This window comes from Neomonachus schauinslandi, chromosome 1, assembly GCF_002201575.2.
Source record: "Neomonachus schauinslandi chromosome 1, ASM220157v2, whole genome shotgun sequence".
NCBI classification, from domain to species: domain Eukaryota; kingdom Metazoa; phylum Chordata; class Mammalia; order Carnivora; family Phocidae; genus Neomonachus; species Neomonachus schauinslandi.
In genome coordinates, this window is record NC_058403.1 from 105,626,587 (window position 1) to 105,647,684 (window position 21,098).

The following is a 21,098-nucleotide window of genomic DNA, read 5'->3' on the forward strand; positions in this document are numbered from 1 at the left end:
AGGCTTTGGGAGTTGGCAACATGGGTGGGTGATGGGGGGATAAAGCTCCTCACTAATGAACAGGCTGACAGTGAACACCATGGCATCTATGTGGAACAGGATTTGAAAACATTTTAAACCAAGACCATTTGTAGCTTCTTTCTCCCATGGCTGCAATGTCATAATATTCTAAAGTACTTCAACAAATTCCTGGTGTTTTCCATCTTAAGGGAGCTTACATTTGATAGCTCCAGTGTCCTGCAAAAGGGTTGGAACAGCCCACCTACACCTTATCTGGTATGTTCATCCCTCACCCCCACCTTTGGAGGAGTAAGGTTACTTATAAGCAAATTCAGATTCTCTGAAAGACATACATACTAAGTCACACTGGTAAATAACGCATGTTTTCTAACAGCTCTTAGAAACTGGCAAGGGGACAGAAGCCTATTACTACCCCCAAACTCACCCACCTTCATATATCTTCATTGACAGAGACATTAATAGCAACAGTAAGTTTATACATAAAGAACAAGTGAGGCAAAGGCAAAAGCAGTGCCAATCTGTCTGATACGTGTAGGCAATGGTGCTTTGATTATACCCGTACAAACACTTCAGTCCCTTTTAGTGATCCCCGACTCAGCTCTCAGGCCGCAGATTTTTGCTGTAGAGAACTCAGATGTGATGCAGCCGCTCCAGTAACTCTTTTCACAGTACCACATGTCAATACTGGGAATGGTTTCTAATCAATTTAAACTGAACACAATACTTTAATAGAACAAGAAGTTTATTACTCCCACTCGGTAGTTCCTGGGGGCTTTGATGTTAAGTCATACATAATTCGAGAAATACCAGGAATCTTCTTAATCTCAGTGACCATCTTTAACACCACCTGTTATAAAACAAAGATCATAAATAGAAGAGCCAGGATCCAGCGCATGTCCAACATACTTAGAAGGCTTGCATTTATAATTAAAATGCGATCTACTTTTATTATTCTCTTCTGTGTATATAGTATGGTCTCTGATTAATTTTATGTAGTGAACCTAATTTCCTTCTATAGATTTAAGTGAATTAACTCAGTACTACTCAAAGCGTAGTCTGCAAACAGTTGCCAGTCTGCAAATTATGTTTGTCCTAACAAGTGTTTAGAAACATTTATAGCAATTTGAAATTGCTGTGACATCCAAGCATGTGATACTATATATTAAAAGCCAATGCTTCACATATATTCTGTGGCTGAAACGTACAAGTCCACGGCCAGCGCAGTGGCACATAATGCACCGTAATAACAACCACTACCAAGTGTACAAGAGGAGAAGAAGGCCTGGTCACTTGAATGGATAGAGATTTGGCAAATTTGAGCCTAAGGGGAAACAAACTCTAAGCCACAATCCCCAACCTAGCTATCTAGCTATAACCAGAGCCTTGCATTAGAGTACAGAGCAGAAGTCCACCTAATAAAGTCTCACTTTGATTTCATTTGCTACTATGCAAATAGCTGCTCTGGAACACTCCAGGGGAGAGAGAACAGGAGAGGGAGATGGTGATCAAAAATAGCTGGTAGTCAGAGCGCCTGGGTGGCTGTCGGTTAAGCATCTGCCTTTAGCTCACGTCATGATCCCAGGGTCCTGGGATGGAGCCCTACACTGGGCTACCTGCTCAGTGGAGAGCCTGCTTCTCCCTCTCCCTCTGCCCCTCCCCCCCACTCATGCTCTCTCCGCTCTGTTCTCAAATAAATAAAATCTTAAAAAAAAAAAAAAAAGTTGGTAGTAGGCAGAGCATTAAGCAATTCATGGGTGTCTAGCCATCATGGTATCAAATCTCATCCATATTTCTAATAAACTCTTCTTCACTACCAGGGTTTTCTCCTTTATTTGGAAAATACTATTTATAAAGTAGAGGTTGGCAAGATTAGAGGTGGTTACTCCACATAGTAATCAGACATCTGGAGGGGTATAATAAATTTAAGATCTTTTCTAGAAAACTACAATAATTATTTTTTTAATTTAAATTCAATTAGCCAAGTTATAGTACATCATTAGTTTTTAATATAATGTTCAATGGTTCATTAGTTGACTATAACACCCAGTGCTTTATTTAATCAATTATGTGGAGATTAAAAAAAAACAATAAAAGCCTAGGGGTACCTGGGTGACTCAGTCTGTTAAGTGTCTGACTCTTGATTTTGGCTCAGGTCAGGATCTCAGGGTCATGGGATGGAGCTCTGCCTAGAGCCCCCCCCCCCCACACACACACCCCTTTCAGGCTCTATGCTCAGTGGGGAGTCTGGCCCTCTCTCCCTCCCTCTGCCCCCCATCCCACGCACATGCATGCTAATAAATCTTTAAAAAATAAAATAAAAAAGCCAATCTTACAAACAGAAAACCAACCCCAGAAACATCAATTTTGTCATAGTCTATTCCAGTCACCATATTATAAAATGTAGGAGATATTAAAAATGTACATGAGAAAAATATGTAAGTTACCTCTACAGGGATTTCATTGCCAGGTGTTGCAGGTATACCAGTCATGAAATCACTAGTAATAAAGGTTCGAATAACCACAGATCTCTGGCATGAGGGCTGCTTCTGAAGTGGGTCCCGATCAAAATGCAATGGTGTCAAAATCACTGGCATCTGGCTAATTTTCCCAGCATACCCTAGAAAAAGTAAACACGTAGAACCCAATGATCACGCCATGGAAAAAGCACTCTAACCCAGTCCCATTAAATCCTCCCAGATAATATCTAAAATCACATACATAAACATACCAGTTAAGACTGTCATCATGCATTGTTTCCAACTACTGTCGTATCTATAAGTAAACTCAACCACAAATACAAACAGTAGAATTTGATGATTGCAGTGATGTTACAGTGATGCAATATATATATAAGTCCATTCTTGTTACTCAAGGTAGTTATGGTCTATACTATAAACACTGAATTAGCAAATTGTAAACCACTGTCCCTACAAGAAATAAAGAGATTCCTGCAAGCCTCTGGTCACATTTTCATCAACCAGTCAATACGTAACCTTGTTTTATGTATGTTTCTGTTTAAGGACACCTTTTTTATTCTGGATTCATTAACACTGAATTATAGGCAACAGCACTATTATAGGCAACAGCACTATAATTCATACATAAATAAAGCTTATCTAACCCACATACTTTCTCCATAAGGCACATGACAGCCTTCCTGTGCTCAGAAACCCAAGCACCTCAGGCCAATGACTGGGGGACATTTCAAACAGTAAAATCAGAAATAAGCACAGAAATGCAAAAAACATGCTACTAAACAGACTACAAAAAGGACACTTAAGAGTGAGCAAAAAGAATATCACCTTGTATAACCTCAGCTGGGAACAATGGGAGTCAGGCAACTCAAATTTTTGCTTACATGTACATATCCACAAATGACCATAAAGGTGAAAAATTTTGTATGGCAGGCAGTATCATAGAACTGAATGAATAAATAATGAATGAATAATAAATAATAAAATAAATAATTAATGAATAATAAAAATAAAAGCATCTAAAAACTCAAACTTGCATCCTCCTAATTAGCAATCATAACGCCACATTTCAAAATTCTAGTTAGAGCATGTAGTAATAAAATGAACAACTTACCAGACTCCCTGAGAATGTTATGGGCCTCAAAGTCAGCTTGGCGTAAAGTACTGAGCACCCCTGTTGTCAAGAAAGTGGGAGTGACATCTGTAGGGGGTTCTTTAACTGGTGGGCCAAATATATAGACAACTCTAGAAGGGGAGGTGAAAATTATAGAGAAATGACAATTTAGTAGAAGAAGCAAGGAACATAGACTACCATTCTTTCCATTAATTCAAGGAACATAGACTACCATTCTTTCCATTAATTCTGAGGCCCCTCTCTTACCCACTTCAAATCACCACATGGGTAAGACAGGATATAGGATTATATATATAGGGGTGCCTGAGTGGCTCTGGCATCTGACTTTGGCTCAGGTTATGATCTCAGGGTCCTGGGATTGAGCCCTGCATCACGCTCCATGCTCAGTGGGGAGTCTGCTTGTCCCTCTACCTCTCCCTCTGCCCCTCCCCCCACTCATACTCACTCTCTCTCAAATAAAATCTTAAAAATAAGATTATATACTTTTTTTTGAAAGAGAGCATGCACATGTCGGGGGGGGGGGTGGAGCAGAGGGAGAGAATCTTAAGCAGGCTCCACACCCCGCGAATAGTCTAACACAGCTCGATCTCACAACCCTGAGATAATGACCTGAACCAAAATCTAGAGTCAGACGCTTAACTGACTAAGCCATCCAGGTGCCCCGGGATATAAGATTATAGAAGGGTCTGTGTTCTTGTGTACCTTCTTGAAAGTGTATTCTTTGGAAAAATAGTATCTCAGAGTATACAAAGATATATGTGATTATCACAATCCTCTTTTCATATGATGTACTGGATTGATACATATCCCCCAAACTTCATGTCCATCTGGAATCTATAGGTGAAAATAGGGTCTTTGCAGATGTAGTCAAGTTAAGATAAAGTCATAATGGATCAGGGTCGGCAAAAATCTTTCAAGGTGTCCTTCTAAGAAGAGGAAAATTTGGAAACAGACAAAATAGAGAGGGCCATGTGAAGATGGCAACAGAGACTGGAGTTATACTGCCACAAGCCAAAGATTGCTAGTAAACGCCAGAAACTAGGAAGGGTCAAGGAAGGATCCTCCCCCAGAGCCTTATGCCATAGAGAGCGTGGCCCTGCTAACACCCTGACTTTAGACTTCTAGCCTCTAGAACTGCGAGAGAATAAATTTGTTTTAAGCCTCCTGGTTTGTGATAATTTGTTATAGTACCCCTAAGAAATAAATACACATAAGCCTGGGGAAACACTGAGTTGAACAAATAAATAGGTTGTTTTATGCCAGAACTTCAGAAACTATATGCTAATATGCACTAGAAACCTCGAAGATAAGGCTACAGTGCATTTCCTAAACTTATTTGACTAAATTCTTTTTCACTTTGCAAAACACTGATCTCAAAGATTGATTCTCATTTCCCCATTATTAAAAATGTTACCAAAATAGAACTTGAAATCCTACTATTTGCTCCTAAAAGGAATAACTCACTACTTAAGTAAACATCTGTTTGAAAGATAGGAAGATGCACTGCAGGCGTTAATAAAAGTAACTTTAATAAAAGAACACAGCTTGAGGAAATTAGGATCAGATAATTACAACTCAAGAGAAATCCTACCACTGGTTGGGAGGATCTGTTCCACAACCTTCACCCAGAAAACAAGGGGCAGTCAGGATATAGGTATGAATGCATCCTACCTCTCCCGACTTGGACTCCAACCAGCACCCAACTGTCCCCTTTCCCTAGCCCTATCTGTCTTAACCAAAGAAAATACATCTCTCTTGGCAACTTCCATGGTGAAGTTTAATAATGCTTTTTTCCTTTTTCTTAATATGTACTTGGAATAAAAACATACAGAAGAAAACAGCATCAGATCAAAACCAAACTACCACCAACTAATTCATTGCCTCCTCCCAAACATATATATAGCAAGTTTTTGTCCCATGTATCAAATACCACACTTTTTTTTTTTTTTAAATCAGCTGCATTTTTTTTTTTTTCTCAAAGATGTTATCTATTTATTTGACAGAGACAGAGATAGTGAGAGCAGGAGCACAAGCAGCGGGAGTGGGAGAGGGAGAGCAGGCTTCCTGCCGAGCAGGGAGCCTGATGTGGGACTTGATCCCAGGACCCTGGGACCATGACCTGAGCCAAAGGCAGCCGCTTAACCGACTGAGCCACCCAGGTGTCCCTCAAATACCACACTTCTACTAAACAATACAGTCCCTAGAGTTCATAAATGATCCTTCGAGGAAAAATCAACTAGGAAAAAGAATGCCATGAACTCACTCTTTTTGTCTTATTTCTTACAAATAAGAGTGTTCCTAGAATGTACAGGAATAAGTACTCTTTCACATTGTACAGGACAGTAAAACTGGAGCAGACACTCTCTATACAAAGAGTCCACAATGCAAATTAAGAAAAAATTTGGCAAAAATAGGAAAAAAATGTTTTAACTGTTTAAATTCCAATTCCCAAAACAGACCCTGGCAAGGAAATCTAAAATTCACCAAGACTCTTAAAGGCTTGCTAGGTTCGTATTTTAAAAATCTATTTTTTGTTTGTTGGTTGTTAGACTTTATTTTTTTTGCAGGGGGGAGGGACATTCGGGAAAGGAGGGAGGAGCAAATGAGGGAAAAAGAAAACAGGCAGAGAAACCAGCATATAAAAGGACAGAGAAAGCTTAAACAAGGGTGAGGGACCTGTGGCAAAAGAAAAAGAGAGAGGGAGATGAAACTGTAATAATGTTGTGAAATGAAAAACAGAAGCAGTTGAGTCAAACTTAGGGAAAGGGAATGTTCTGTATGACTAAAAAGTTTATTTAGACATTAAGCATTCTCTAGAAGATAGATAATGAACCATTATTTTAACCAAGGCAATTATCTCCATTCAAAATAGGTGATTACAAATTTACCATTATTTATTAATAATTCACTCTTTTCAGTATATTGATGGTGCTTCTCTATCTGCAGGCCTTAGATTCATCACCGTAATAATATTAGCCTTTTAGTGGGCATGTTCCCACCAGTAAAAAACTGGCTTCCCTCTGACTCCTTTTCTCAAAGGACATATCAACAGGCAGTTCTAGAACTATACACACCCTCCTGGGTGAACACCAATAGGTAGGTTCCTAATTCCTGCAGCAAACTTGAGTAAACTGAAACCTCAAGTAATTCTTTTTGGTTGTTAATTGCTTAATACTCATGAAGAAAATGAAAAAAGAGTAGACAATGGTGAAACTAGAACATCTAATCAGCAATCTGGTAGATTTTTTTGAACTCTATATGGGACACTGCAATGGACCATTACACAAAGATTATAAATCAGTTGTTGATATATCCAACATTAGAATTACCATGCAAGTGAAAGAAAAACTGGATCTGAAAAAAATAAATTCAAAATAAATCCTACATGTAGTTATTTTAATGATATCTGGCATATGCCTATTTCTTTTCTGTGATTTCTCCTGGGATTATTACTAAATTAACCAAGTCTCTATTGGTAATTCTATAACTCATACATATTCCTTCCAGTAGAAGAAATCCTGGAAGAAAACATATTACCATAAAACCAACCGCTAGCATAAGCTCATAATTTGGAAGACAGGTTTTAAAAGTGCCTTTAATATTTAATACTTAATAAAAAAAATCCTTCCTATTTTTTGTTTAAACAAGAGCAAAAAGTTTTTTAATAAGCAGATGATGGCACTGTGATGAAGGAACAAAACACAAGGTATTATTAAGTATCTGCTCAATTGTTACCTATGTGCATGCCTGTATCTATATTTTTGAGTCTTTTGGTCTCTCAAAAGTGGGAAGATCTTAAAAAATACACCCTTCCGTTTCACCTCACCCCTTGTCCCCTGCAGAACATACCTGTTAATGTTGTGACACATGCGAGGTATAAGTCTAGCCAGGAAAATAAGAGATTCCCAGTCAGGCTCATCTTTACTGGAGATGCCACACACATAACTATAGGAACGACAGTCACCCTAAAAAAAAAAAAAAAATACAGACAGTAATTTTTAATGGTTTTATAAAAGCCAAAAGATGGACTGGAAAATATTCCATGCATGGTAACACCATTAATAATTTCTTTGTTTTTTTTAAACAAAAACATGTTTGAATAAAAGTATATACAAATATTTCTCTAATGATATAAACCCTAAATTAAAATCCCATATTAAATTCTATCTAAATCAGTTCAGACACAAAGTGCTGTGGAAATTTTAAAATTTTATTCAACACATGCCAGAGGCCCACTGGGATTTCATTCCAAGCATCTGCACAAATGTATATAGCCAGCACACCTAATTTGGCAGACAAGACCTGCCCATGTTTTACCTCAACATAATAAAGGCTATATATGAAAAACCCACAGCTAACATCATGCTCAATGGTGAAAAGTGAGAGCTTTTCCTCTGAGAGCAGGAACAAGACAAGGATGTCTACTCCTGCCACTTTTATTCAATGTAGTACTGGAAGTCCTGACTACAGCAATCGGAGAAGAAAAAAAATAAGAGCTCTCAATAGTGGTAAAGAAGGGGCGCCTGGGTGGCTCAGTTGGTTAAGCGACTGCCTTCGGCTCAGGTCATGATCCTGGAGTCCTGGGATCGAGTCCCGCATCGGGCTCCTTGCTCAGCGAGGAGTCTGCTTCTCCCTCTGACCCTCCCCACCTCATGCTTTCTCTCTCTCTCAAATAAATAAATAAAATCTTTAAAAAAAAAAAAAAGTGGTAAAGAAGTTAAGCTGTCACTATTTGAAGACAACGTGATGCTACACATAGGAAATCCTAAGGACTCCACCAAAAAACTACTAGAAGTAATAAATGAATTCAGTAAAGTTGCAGGATACAAAATGAATACCCAGAAATCAGTAGCATTTCTATACACTTACAATGAAATAGCAGAAAGAGAAATTAAGAATACCATTTACAATTGTACCAGAAAGAATTACATACCTAGAGATAAACTTAACCAAGAAGTAAAAGACCTGTAACTCTGAGAACTATAAAACGCTGATGAAAGAAACTGAAGAGGACATAAACAAATGGAAAGATATAATTCTATGCTCATGGATTAGAGGAATTACTATTGTAAAATGTCCATACTACCCAAAGCAATCTACACATTCAATGAAATCCTTATCAAAATACCACCAGCATTTTTCACTAGAACAAATAATACTAAAATCTGTACGGAACCACAAAAGACCCTGGATAGCCAAAGCAATCTTGAGAAAGAAGAACAAAGCTAAGGTATTACAATTACAGATTTCAAGATAAACTATAAGGCCACAGTAATCAAAACAGTATGATACTGGCACAAAAACAGACACATAGATCAGTGGAACAGAGTAGAGAGCCCAGAAATAAACCCACACTTATATGATCAATTAATCTATGACAAAGGAGGCAAGAATATACAATGGGGAAAAAGTCTTTTCAATAAATGGTACTAGGAGAGCTGGACACCTACATGTAAAAGAATAAAACTGGACCACTTTCTAACACCATTCACAAAATTAAACTCAAAATGGATTAAAGATCTAAATGTGAGACCTGAAACCACAAAAATCCTAGAAGAGAACACAGGCAGTAATTTCTCTGGTATTAGACATAGTAAACATTTTTCTAGATATGTCTGAGGCAAGGGAAACAAAAGCAAAAATAAACTATTGGGACTACACTGAAATAAAGTTTTTGCACAGTGAAGGAAACCATCGGCAAAACCAAAAGGTAACCTACTGAATGGGAGAAGATATTTGCAAATGATATATCTAATAAGGGTTTAATATCCAAAATATGTGAAGAACTCACACAACACCAAAAACCCAAACACTCCAATTAAAAAACGGACAGAGGACCTCAATAGATATTATTTCAAAGAAGACCTACAGATGGCTAAAAGACTCATAAAAAGAGGCTCAACATCACTATTCATCAGGGAAATGCAAATCAAAACCACAATGAGATATCCCCTTATACCTGTTAGAATGGCTAGTATCAAAAAGACAAGAAATAAGTGTTGGCAAGGATGTGGAGAAAAAGGAACCCTGGTGTACTGCTGGTGGGAATGTACAGCAACTGTGGAAAACAGTTTCTCAAAAAATTAAAAATAGAAATGCCATATGATTCAGTAATTCTGTAATTCTACTAATGGGTATATACCCAATGAAAATGAAGAGATTAAGTCGAGGGCACCTGGGTGGCTCAGTTGGTTAGGCGACTGCCTTCGGCTCAGGTCATGATCCTGGAGTCCCTGGATCGAGTCCCGCATCGGGCTCCCTGCTCAGCAGGGAGTCTGCTTCTCCCTCTGACCCTCCCCCCTCTCATGCTCTCTCTATCTCATTCTTTCTCTCAAATAAATAAATAAAATCTTTAAAAAAAAGAGAGATTAAGTTGAAAAGATACATGCACCTCTATGTTTACTGCAGCATTATTTACAATAACCAAAGTATGTCCATCAACAGATGAATGGATAAGGAAGATGTGATATGTACACACGTACACACAGAGAGAAAATATTATGCAGCCATAAAAAAGGATGAGATTTTTGTTTTGTTTTGTTATTTGCAAAACATGGATAGACCTAGAGGATATTATGCTAAGTGAAGTAAGTCTGACTGAGAAAGACAAATACCGTATGATTTCACTCATATATGAAACCTAAAAACCAAATAAACAGTTGAATCAGACCTATGAATACAGGAATAAACTGATGATTATCAGAGGAAAGGGGGGTGGGAGGATGGGCAAAATGGGTGAAGGGGGAGAGATACAAGCTTCCAGTTAGAAGTTAACTAAGTCACAGGAATAAAAGCCACAACATAGGGAATACAGTCAATGATTTTATAATAGGGATATATGGTGACAGATGATAGCTACACCTGTGGTAAGAAGCATAGTACAACATATAGAGAAGTTGAATCACTATGCTGTACATTTGAAAATAACGTAACATTGTGTGTCAATTATACTCACACACACACACAACTATTAAAATGAAAAAAGATCTACCCATGTTTATTAGGTGGATATTCTTAAGTATTCTTAAGTCAGAGATAAAAATAATTTCATAAACATTTACTATAAATTTCTTTAAAAATGAACCACTGAAAGTTAACTTAAAAATAAAAGAATAAAACGTAATATTGATTCCCTTTCCCTTTGTCCTTTTTATTTTTTTTAAAGACTTATTTATTTGAGAGAGAGAGAGAGAGCACAAGCAGGAAGAGCAGAGGGAGAAAGAATCTCAAGTAGACTCTTCGCTGAGTGCAGTGCCCAACACAGGGCTCAATCTCATGACCCAGAGATCATGACCTGAGCTGAAACCAAGAGTAGGATGCTTAACCAACTGCACCACCAGATGCCCCTCCTTTGTCCTTTTTAACCCAAGTGATTTGCTCAAAAAATTAAAAAAAAGTTAAACTAAAATAAGCAATTTAAAAAGATTCATTAGCTAACTACCTACCAGCCACTATACTGAGAATATGAGAATTCAGACTATATGAATGCTAATTTGATAGTATCTATCAAAGTTTAAAGTGTACATGTTCCTAATTTAGGACATGATCTTACAGAAGCATGAATAACTGCTTGAAGAATAAGATATTACTTGCTGAAATGCCTATAATAGTGAAAAGCTGAAATAGTTTAAATGTCCACTGGTAGGGAAATGATTAAACTATGGTATAACCATACATGGAATACAAGGCAGTAGTTAAGAATAATCTACTTGTAATGGCACGCAAATAAGAAATTCATGTCATCAAGTTTAAAGGAAAAAGATGACAATACACATCTATAATTCCTTTTCTTTTCTTTTTAAAATTAGTGTTTCTGGAAGGACACATACAATACAACTGGAGAATAGGCAGAGGGAAAATTATCCTAAATGTACTGAATTTTTTTTTTTACAAGTATGGTTTATTTTGGTATTTAGAAAATAAGTTTCATCGCTATACTAACCACTAATTATGATTTTTTTTCTGGGCTTCCACGGGTCTCACCTTCAAAAGCATAAAAGACTAGAATAAAGTAAGATATCTAACAACAAAAGAAACTTTTACTTTGATGGTAAAAGTAGTGGAGCCTGAATAAGCTTCATTTTTAAAGAAGTCATTCACCTAACAAATTGCCTCAAACACCTATTCATCTAACATTATTACCTATAATAATTATCTAAGCAGGGGAATGGGGAACTAATTCAACTTCCCACCTAGCAGGAGTTAGTATAGAGTTGGAAGTCCTCTGTAAGAGATCTACTTAGGACTGGAAAAACTTTTACAAATCAAATAACTTACCTGTTCTTCTATTTTTATGTAGTAGGAGAATATCTGCCTATAAGTATCATAGCATAAATTTCAAAATGAATCTGTGTATGATAACCAAATACCACTGAAAGAAAATTATTTCTACAATTCCAGAAAGGCTTATTTTAATAGTGATTTAAAAAGAATATACATAGCTTTCACATATGGCCTTTAAAAAGGGGGGAAGAGGGAACAAGTTCAAAATAACTGGACCTGCGCTGGTGGTATAGTGGTGAGCATAGCTGCCTTCCAAAATAACTGGACCTATCATTTCCATGAACTAAAATACTTTAAAGACAACAATGAATTTTTTTTGCCTCATTTACAGACAGAGCTACATGGATTCAGGAGAAGGAGGAATTTAAATTGATGACTCAACTTCATGTATTTAGGGAAAAAAGTATACTTGCTAAGTTTCAGATGAATAATCTCTAAAACAGAGTTAATTTCTTCCCACACGTAAGGAAGGCCCAATAACTGGCACTCATACCATTTTGAGTTGAATTGCTGACACTTTTTCTAGTTTTCATTTAACTAAAAGCCCTAACAGAATAGAAACTTTCCTCTTCCCTACCCTCCCAAGCTTTTCCCCAGAAACTCACTTGAGGATCATATAAAGGAGAATTAATATAATCTATTTATAAATAACATTTTAAAAAGTGAAAACTTTATTATCCTCACATGCTTTTACAATTAGAAAAACAGAAGAATAAATACAAAAATGTTAGTTGTACATGATTACAGCTAAGAAAGAACATGTTGAAGACGCAGAGAGCACTGGGTTTAAGGAATACACAAGCTGAGAGCAAGACTTAAATAGTGTAACATGTTCATCTGGGGGCCTTGCACTGAACACTTCTAAAGTCACAGTACACTTTCACACCAAGAAGCACACATAAGGACAGGACTTCCTGGTACCTGCCCTTCAAGGCAGAAGCAAGCAAGTCAACCCTACAGCAAACCATTGTTTGAATATTTACTTTTGGTTGGAGAAGACAGATGTTCCCAAACTACAAAATCTCAGCCTGAATTTTCAGTTCCTATAACCTTATTCACTCCATGAACACTCTATAAAGTACCACCTTTTTACATTTCCAAATGTGGTGTATATACTATCATATTTCATTTTCCTAAGTCGTTCCTATTTCAATATTAGTGGAAAGAATAAACTGCAAAAAGTTACGTTACAGATCAATGAATTCACACAACTCACCTGCACACCTACAGTTTTAATTGGCAACAGGAAGGCATTCAATGAATGCAAACTTGTAATTTGCATCAGCTTCTCCTGATCCTCTTCCGTTGTGCAAGCTTTGACTCTTTGTAATAGTGTATGTGGCTGAGAAAACCAAACAGACATTTCTTAAGATTTCAAGAAATAAGGTATTCTTTTGGTATTTATTACTGTCTTATGTATCTACACTTACTGGTTTACAGCAATAGATCCTATTTGATATTTGACTTGTGTGTGCTATGCAGTACATCAGAATTTCACTCCTGAGGGCCAGGGCTATGAGAAGTATCCGGATAAGAAACACAGATTATATTTGTATACTTCGGGGATTTAATCCTGTCAGCAGCAAGGGACATATGTCGCATGAGTTAAACCTTTCCCTTATAATAAAACCTCTTACCATAAAGTCACTTTTGTCTAAAATTAATATGTCTCCACCAACTTCCCTTTTTTGGTGTATTTGTCTGGTATATGCTCTTCCATTCTTTTACTTTCACTCTTTCTATCCTTAGGTAAACAGGCTGTAATTAGATTTTACTTCTCAATCCAGTTTGACAATCTATGTCATAACTGGAGATGTTAGTCCTTTTAATTAATTGTGGGTTAATAATATGGTTGGATTTCATGCTACCATTTTATTCAGTAGCTTCTATTTGTCCCAGTTTTTAGGTTTCTTTGTCTTTTCTTACATTTTTCTAAACTATTTGTCCCAGCTCATTTATTTCCCTTCTACTGGTTTTGAAGTTAAACCCTGTATTTTTCTTCTTTTAGTAGTTCCCCCTAAGTGTTAACATGGATACTTAACAGAAGAGAATCAATCTCTCTGTCCCCCTAGCAAACAATACAAGTATCTTTGAATGCTTTAACTGCAACCAATTTCCTGTGGCTTATATGCTATTTTAGCTGTATATTGTTATAATATTTTTAAACAAACAAAAATTAGAGATTATTTTTATTATACAGCCCATGTTTGTTTCAGGCTGAGAACCACTGCCTTTAGTTCCTTAAGTAATGGACTGTTGGTAATAAATTCTGTTTATCTAAAAATGTCTTCATTTGCCCTAGTTCTTAGAAGACAGTTCATCTGTTCACTATTCACAATTATTTTCTCATGGCACTCTGAAATCTTCTTGTTTTTCCTGTGCTTTCAGTATAATAGTCTTTCCTTCAAAGGATAAACCATCTTTCTTCTGTAGCTGTTTTGTCTCTGGCAGTCTGCAGTTTCGATAGGTATGCCTACTAGGTGTCAATTTTTTTTTTTCATCATCCTAAATGAGATGTGTTACATTTCCTGAATCTGAGCTATGGTGTCTTCACCAGTGTGGACGAATTCAAATACTTTTGTCTATTATCTCCCCCTGGACATATGTTAAAATTGACCTTTTCATTCTATTTTAACCTCTTCTCTATATATTTTCTCTTTGATGCTTTGTTCCGATTTCTGGAAAATTTCTTAACATCTGTTTTTGAGTTCATTACTTCTTTCTTTAGCTGTTTTTAATTTCAGTTATTTTCATTACTAGAACTTAATTTTTTTCAAAGCTGCCCAAGTCATTTTGATAGTCTTTTACCATATACCTTATTCTCATTATCAACTGCTTCTTTTAATTCTACATACTTTACACTAACTCCAGTATCTGAAGTGTTTGAGGGTCTTGTGCCAGTTTTTTCCACTAGCTCTCATTCATGTTACCTTACTTCTGTATATATTTTTCAATATTTTAAGTTCATATATATTTATTGGAACTGTATATGTGGAGATCTTTTAAGGCCTTAAGACAATCCCAGAAAGAGTTTACATTGCTAAGCCTGACACCTGGAAGCACTACCAACCAAGGTCCGCTTTAAATTCTTAGCTTGAAGTTTTTCAGACCACAAAGATTATAAATTTAGGCACCAACTCTACAGAAGGACTGGGAGACTTTTACATTCATCCTTAGTTTGGAGTAAAAATGTTTTCCCTTATTTTCTTGCAATACATATAAAATATATTTTTTAAAGATTTTAAGTAATTTCCACACCCAACATGGGGCTCAAACTCATGACCCCAAGATCAAGAGTCGCAAGCTCTACCAACTGAGCCAGCCAGGCACCCCTAAAATATTTTTAAACACCCCTTCATATCTAGAATTTTTAGAGATTCAAGGTATCTTATCTGTTGTAAGGCTAAAAAGATAAGTCTACAAGTCTCTGTAGAATATTTTCTGTATAGTCATTTAACATGTTAAATTACCCTAAATTTTAAAAAAATGAAATTCTAATAAATTCATTGTAGATACTAGAGTACTACAAGAATCCATTCAATTCCTTATACTGATGAGCTATATCTATTTAAAGCTCCTGTAATATACAAATTCAATGCAAATTATTACCTTCTTAACACTTGCAGAAAAATCAGCTACTATTTTCAAAATATTGTTGGTTTCAGGAAAGTCCTTACAAATGTAAGGTTCTTCAGCACATATTACTCTGATTGCCAGGCCAGGACCTAAAGAGAACCGTAACAATGGTATTTAATATAAATTTTATATTTAAATATAAAAATACAAGTTTCCAAATATAAAATCCTTCCAAAAATTAAAATCCATTGGTCATTTTAAGGTTTTTCCAGTTTTACTGAGATATAACTGACACATAACCATTGTAAGCTTATTTTTTTTTTTAAGATTTATCTATTTGAGAGACGGGGAGGGGCAGAGGGAGAAAACCCCAGGCAGACTCCCTGTCAAGAACGGAGACCAACTGGGGGGCTGATCCCACGATCCCGAGACCATGACCTGAGCCGAAACCAAGAGTGGGAGACCCAACCAACTGAGCCCCTCCACTTCAAGTTTTTTTAAGTGTTTTATTTCAAATGTAACTATTAGTTTCCCAATCAACTCACCATTTTTTAGAATGCTTTAGTTCTCTTTACATCAATGATTTCTATCTCCTATTTTTGGTAGCCCATGTATTAAGTGTCACAAAATTCTCCAATAAATATTAATTCACAATATATGCACCCATCTTTTTTAAACTTATTAAAGGAATTTTTAAATATATAGAAAAGTAAAGAGGACAGTGTAATGAACCACCTTATTATTCATCACCCATGTTCAACTACCAATCTAATTTAGGAAGAAGAATATGCTGTTTAAAAAAAAAAAAAAGTACAACAGTGTTTAATTCCAAAAATGCAAACTGGTATTTCTATTTTACCAAATACTTAAAAGGATGAAAACATAAGGTATGCGTGGATCTAAAAAAAAAATGGATTCTGCTTCTTTACTATAACAGAAAAGGTATCCTGTGAGATACCTGGTTATAGACAAAACCTTAGCCATGTTCCATTAATTCCTCAGTTTCATTCTTCATCTGTAGAATAAACAGCTTATTTAAAGTAAGTAGTATGCCTTATTTTTTTAAAAGCACCAAAATATTTTTTACCAAAGAAATCTTACACAATAAAAAAAATCCAATCTATAAATAGACTTTTAAAAGTCAAGTGACTCTAGTGCAATGATGACCAAGGACACAGGACCACTTGGCTCCCTCCATTACATTCACACACAATCCTTTGCCAACACACAGGTTAGAGACTGAACATCTTGAATTCCCAGATTTGAAGTTTATTAATACAAAATAGCGCTAATCACCACATGAGTTATACCTTTGTGAGATTGCTTATGAGACCAATATGATATTTAAGAATACAAGTTCTGAGGTGAGACAGTCAGGGCTAGAATCCCAGCTCCAAACCTAATCTGCATTAACTTTTGGCAAATTAGGCTCTGTTCCCAAAATTTCCTCATCTATAAAGCAGAATAATGGTAGTTTTATTGTGAGGATCAAATAAGACAGTTGTAAAATATTTAGCAGAATGCCTAGCACATACTAGTATTTAAGAATTTTTAACTTGGGCGCCTGGGTGGCTCAGTTGGTTAAGCGACTGCCTTCGGCTCAGGTCATGATCCTGGAGTCCCGGGATTGAGTCCCGCATCGGGCTCCCTGCTCGGCAGGGAGTCTGCTTCTCCCTCTGACCCTCTTCCCTCTCGTGCTCTCTGTCTCTCATTCTCTCTCTCTCAAATAAATAAATAAATAAAATCTTTAAAAGAATTGTTAACTTTTACTATGCTTAATTAGACCATTCTCTCGACTCATCACCTAATGACTACTATAAAGAACCAGAAACTGAGGTACAAGACTTACCCAAGCTCAAGAACTTCTAACAAAAACAGTTTAAGACTCTCAGTCCTAACTTTAAATAATTACCACCTTCAGTTAGTTATTTTTCTATATGACAGCAGCATATGACTATTTAAACTGAGTATTTTTTATTTGTTCATGAATTCGTTACATACAGCCCTATGCAAAGAAGTAATTCATTCAGATAAGTAGTCAACCATAGGATTAGGATTGCAGAGAACCACGTTTTAACCTTGTCTTCCATGGAAGGCATCATGGTATAGTAGAAAGAACATATAAATTGCAGCTCTAACACTAAGAATTGTATGGCAATGTGGGGTACGTGGGTGGCTCAGTTTAAGCATCTGACTCGATTTCGGCTTAGGTCATGATCTCAGGGTTGTCATATCAAGCCCCATGTTGGGCTCTGCACTGGGTGGGGAGCCTGCTTAAGATTCTCTCTCCCTATCCCTCTGCCCTTCCCCCTGCTGGCATTCACGCTTACTCTAAAATAAATAAATAAAATCTTAAAAAAAAAAAAAAAAAGAATTGTGTGGCAATGTTATTAAAATACCTCTATACCTTGTTTTTCTCATCTGATGGCAACATTATAGGCCAGACTCACTGGGGTGGTGTAATATTTAAATATAAATACAATGGAAAATAATTATGTAAGAAAATGAAGTATATACAATAGATATTAAGAAGAATTTTGTTCCCTACCCACACTTTCCTTTCTCTAAAGTTACATATTCCGAGATAAAAAGTTATTTCAAAACTGTCTGAATTGATTTTTCTTCAACATGAAAGTCTAATTAAAAATTGAGCAATTCCTTTTTTTTTTTTTTTTTTTTTACCTGGAAATGGATGCCTGGAAACTAACTCTTCTGGAAGTCCAAGTTCTCTCCCTAAAATTCTTACTTCATCCTTATGAAAATCTTTCAGAGGTTCTATTACTTTTCCCTACAGAGGGAAAAAGCCAATTAATACAAATTAGTAATGAAAATGACATGGAAAATAAAGAATAACATATTATTGGCCTTTCCTGTTGATTTTTTAATCTAAGGTGAAAGACATTTCTTAAAATTTCGTATCTTAAACTATCTTCTCCCATGTGTTCATAAGGAATTAGATGAATATTTTACTGATCTTCGTACTTCTCTTTGAAACACATTTTAAACATAAACCTTTCAAATATAAATAAATTGGAGCAGTCCTACCCACCATCTCTGATCTAGTTCTCATTAGAATACAAGGCAATTAGAAAACATCATACTAGTGTTTCAAAATTAAAGCTCTCCAAATGATACCATGAAGTGAAAAGACAACCTACTCCTATTTGATAAAGGACCTACAGACAACTACTCCTATTTGATAAAGGACCTACAGAGTGTATAAAGAACACTTACAATTCAGTAATAAAAAGATAAATAAACCAATTAAAAATGTGCAAAAAATCTGAATAGATATTTCTAAGAAGATATACAAATGGCCAATAAGCACATGAAAAGATGCTCAACACCATTAGTTTTATTAAGAAAATGCAAATCAAAAGCACAATGAGATACCACTTCACATCCACTAAGATGCCTAAAATAAAGACAGGTAGTAGCCATCTTAATGAGTGTGAATTACAAAAAAAAAAAAAAAAGAGAGAAAATAACAATTGTTGGCAAGGTGTGGAACATTGTTGGTGGATTATAATATGATATAACTGCTTTGGAAACATTAAGAAGTCCCTTTTAAAAATTAAAAATAGAACTACCATGGGGTGCCTGGCTGACTCAGTCAGTAGAGCATACAACTCTTAATCCTGGAGTTTTAAATTCAAGCTCCATGCTGAGCGTAGAGATTACTTAAAATCTTACAAAAACAAAACAAACAAAAACTACCATATGATCCAGCAATACTGCTTCTTGTATATAACAAAAAAAAAAAACAAAAAACAAAAAACCTGAAAGCAGGGTCTCCAAGAGATATCTGCCAACTCATGTTCATAGCAGCACAATTCACAATAGCCAAAAAGTAGAAGCAACTCAAATGTCCATTAACAGATAAATGGATAAACAAAATGTGTATATACATACAATAAATTATTATTTAGCCTTAAGAAGGAAAGGAAATCCTCTCACATGTTACAACATGGATGAACCTTGAGGACCTATGCTAAATGAAATAAGCCAGTCACAAAAAGACAAATGATTTCACTTTTATAGGATATCTAAAGTAGTCAAATTCATGGAGACAGAAAGTAGAATGGTGGTTACCAGGGGTGGGGAAGAAGAGAGTAGCTGTTGTTCAAGGGATATAAAGTTCCAGTTTTACAAGATGAATAAGTTATGGAGATCTGTGTCACAACAATGCAAATATACTTAATATTACTGAACTATCCATTTAAAAATGGTTCAGGGAGAGGGGGAGGGAGAAAGGCTTTATGGCAAAGTTCTCATAAGCTTTTACCTCTTCTCTCAACTTTCTGATAAGCTCTGTGTCATTGTGATGAGTTTTGATGAGTTCAGCTTTGCCACTTGCAACAAGGGATGCACTTTCAATTAAATCAGGCCGTAAAGTACCTTGGGCAAGGAAAACCTCCTCCGGTTTCAGGTTCATTTCTCCAATTACTTCATTGGCAATCTATAACCAAGAGGAGTAAAACAGCCTTTTAAAGAGATGAATCTTTAAAAAAAGATAGCAAAGTCTTTTTTATTTATACTTTCAACAAGATTTCTCAGAATCCTTTTGCAATACTGACCAAGAGATAAAATCCACACCAACTCCCAAAGTAAACTCTTTTAAGAACATATGCTTTAGAAAGATTCATAAAGATAGGCAAACATTCAAGAGCCTGAAAACTAGCCACTGAAATACTCAAAGAACTAAAAAGTCTAATATCAACTGAAACACCTATTCTTAAAATAGTTAAAATAAAGGCCTGGCAACATAAGTATATGTATTTTTTAAAAACAGGTCAGTATAATAGTAACATACACTAAAATTCTTAATCAAAATTAGCAAATTTGATTATTTCATATAAGGACAAGGAAAAACAAATACTAAAATTCACATCAAAAAATAGTACACATTGTGGATATTAAAAAGGTACCTTAACAAAAGTATCACCAATAATTTTTCTTTTCTCTTCAGGACTTGTTGTCATATTTAATGTTTTGCTAATTCTTTTTCGTGGAGTTCTATCTTCATCTGATATTGGTAGAGTTGTTGTTCCGTTGTAGAAAGAATGAGCAGCATTTATCACTGAGGAAGAGAAGAGAAGCACATTTTAAAACTAACAGAAGATTTTAAAAAACATAATAATGGGTCAAACTACAGAAAGAAAACCTAGATCGATCTTTTACCTTTTATCTTTTATCTTTTACCTTGGCTACATATTACAGAACTACCAATAAACCACGATTAATAGAGTCCAGACACAGGAACTTACTAAATTTTGTTTGTTTTTTTGTTTTTGTTTTTGTTTTTGTTTTTTAAGATTTTATTTATTTATTTGACACACAGAGAGAAAGCACAAGTAGGCAGAGAGGCAGGCAGAGAGAGAGGCAGAAGCAGGCTCTCCACTGAGCAGGGAGCCCGATGCGGCACTCGATCCTGGGACTCCAGGATCATGACCTGAGCCGAAGGCAGTCGCTTAACCAACTGAGCCACCCAGGCGCCCCTAAATTTTGTTTTTTTGAGAATCCTGTGGCATTTAGTAATCTAAGGCCATAATATCATACATTATGCTGGTTGCTTTCCTGTATTCAGTGCCCCACCAGAACAACAAGCA

The 21,098-nt window shown here is 35.9% G+C and overlaps 1 protein-coding gene across 2 annotated transcripts in view; it reads right to left on the reverse strand.

Annotated features, from left to right (window-relative positions):
* Nucleotides 1–745: 745 nt before the first annotated feature.
* GMPS (guanine monophosphate synthase) overlaps nucleotides 746–21,098 on the reverse strand; it is a 64,650-nt gene continuing 44,297 nt past the window's right edge. For both annotated transcript variants that reach the window (XM_044915099.1, XM_021702677.1), the window contains exons 8-16: nucleotides 20,418–20,569; nucleotides 19,775–19,948; nucleotides 18,172–18,277; nucleotides 15,523–15,638; nucleotides 13,130–13,255; nucleotides 7,480–7,595; nucleotides 3,610–3,740; nucleotides 2,466–2,638; nucleotides 746–868 (exon numbers count right to left, since the gene is read on the reverse strand). In XM_044915099.1, coding sequence (XP_044771034.1) covers nucleotides 767–868; nucleotides 2,466–2,638; nucleotides 3,610–3,740; nucleotides 7,480–7,595; nucleotides 13,130–13,255; nucleotides 15,523–15,638; nucleotides 18,172–18,277; nucleotides 19,775–19,948; nucleotides 20,418–20,569 — 1,196 coding nt within the window. In that variant the 3' untranslated portion in view covers nucleotides 746–766. The remainder of the gene's footprint in view (nucleotides 869–2,465; nucleotides 2,639–3,609; nucleotides 3,741–7,479; nucleotides 7,596–13,129; nucleotides 13,256–15,522; nucleotides 15,639–18,171; nucleotides 18,278–19,774; nucleotides 19,949–20,417; nucleotides 20,570–21,098) is intronic.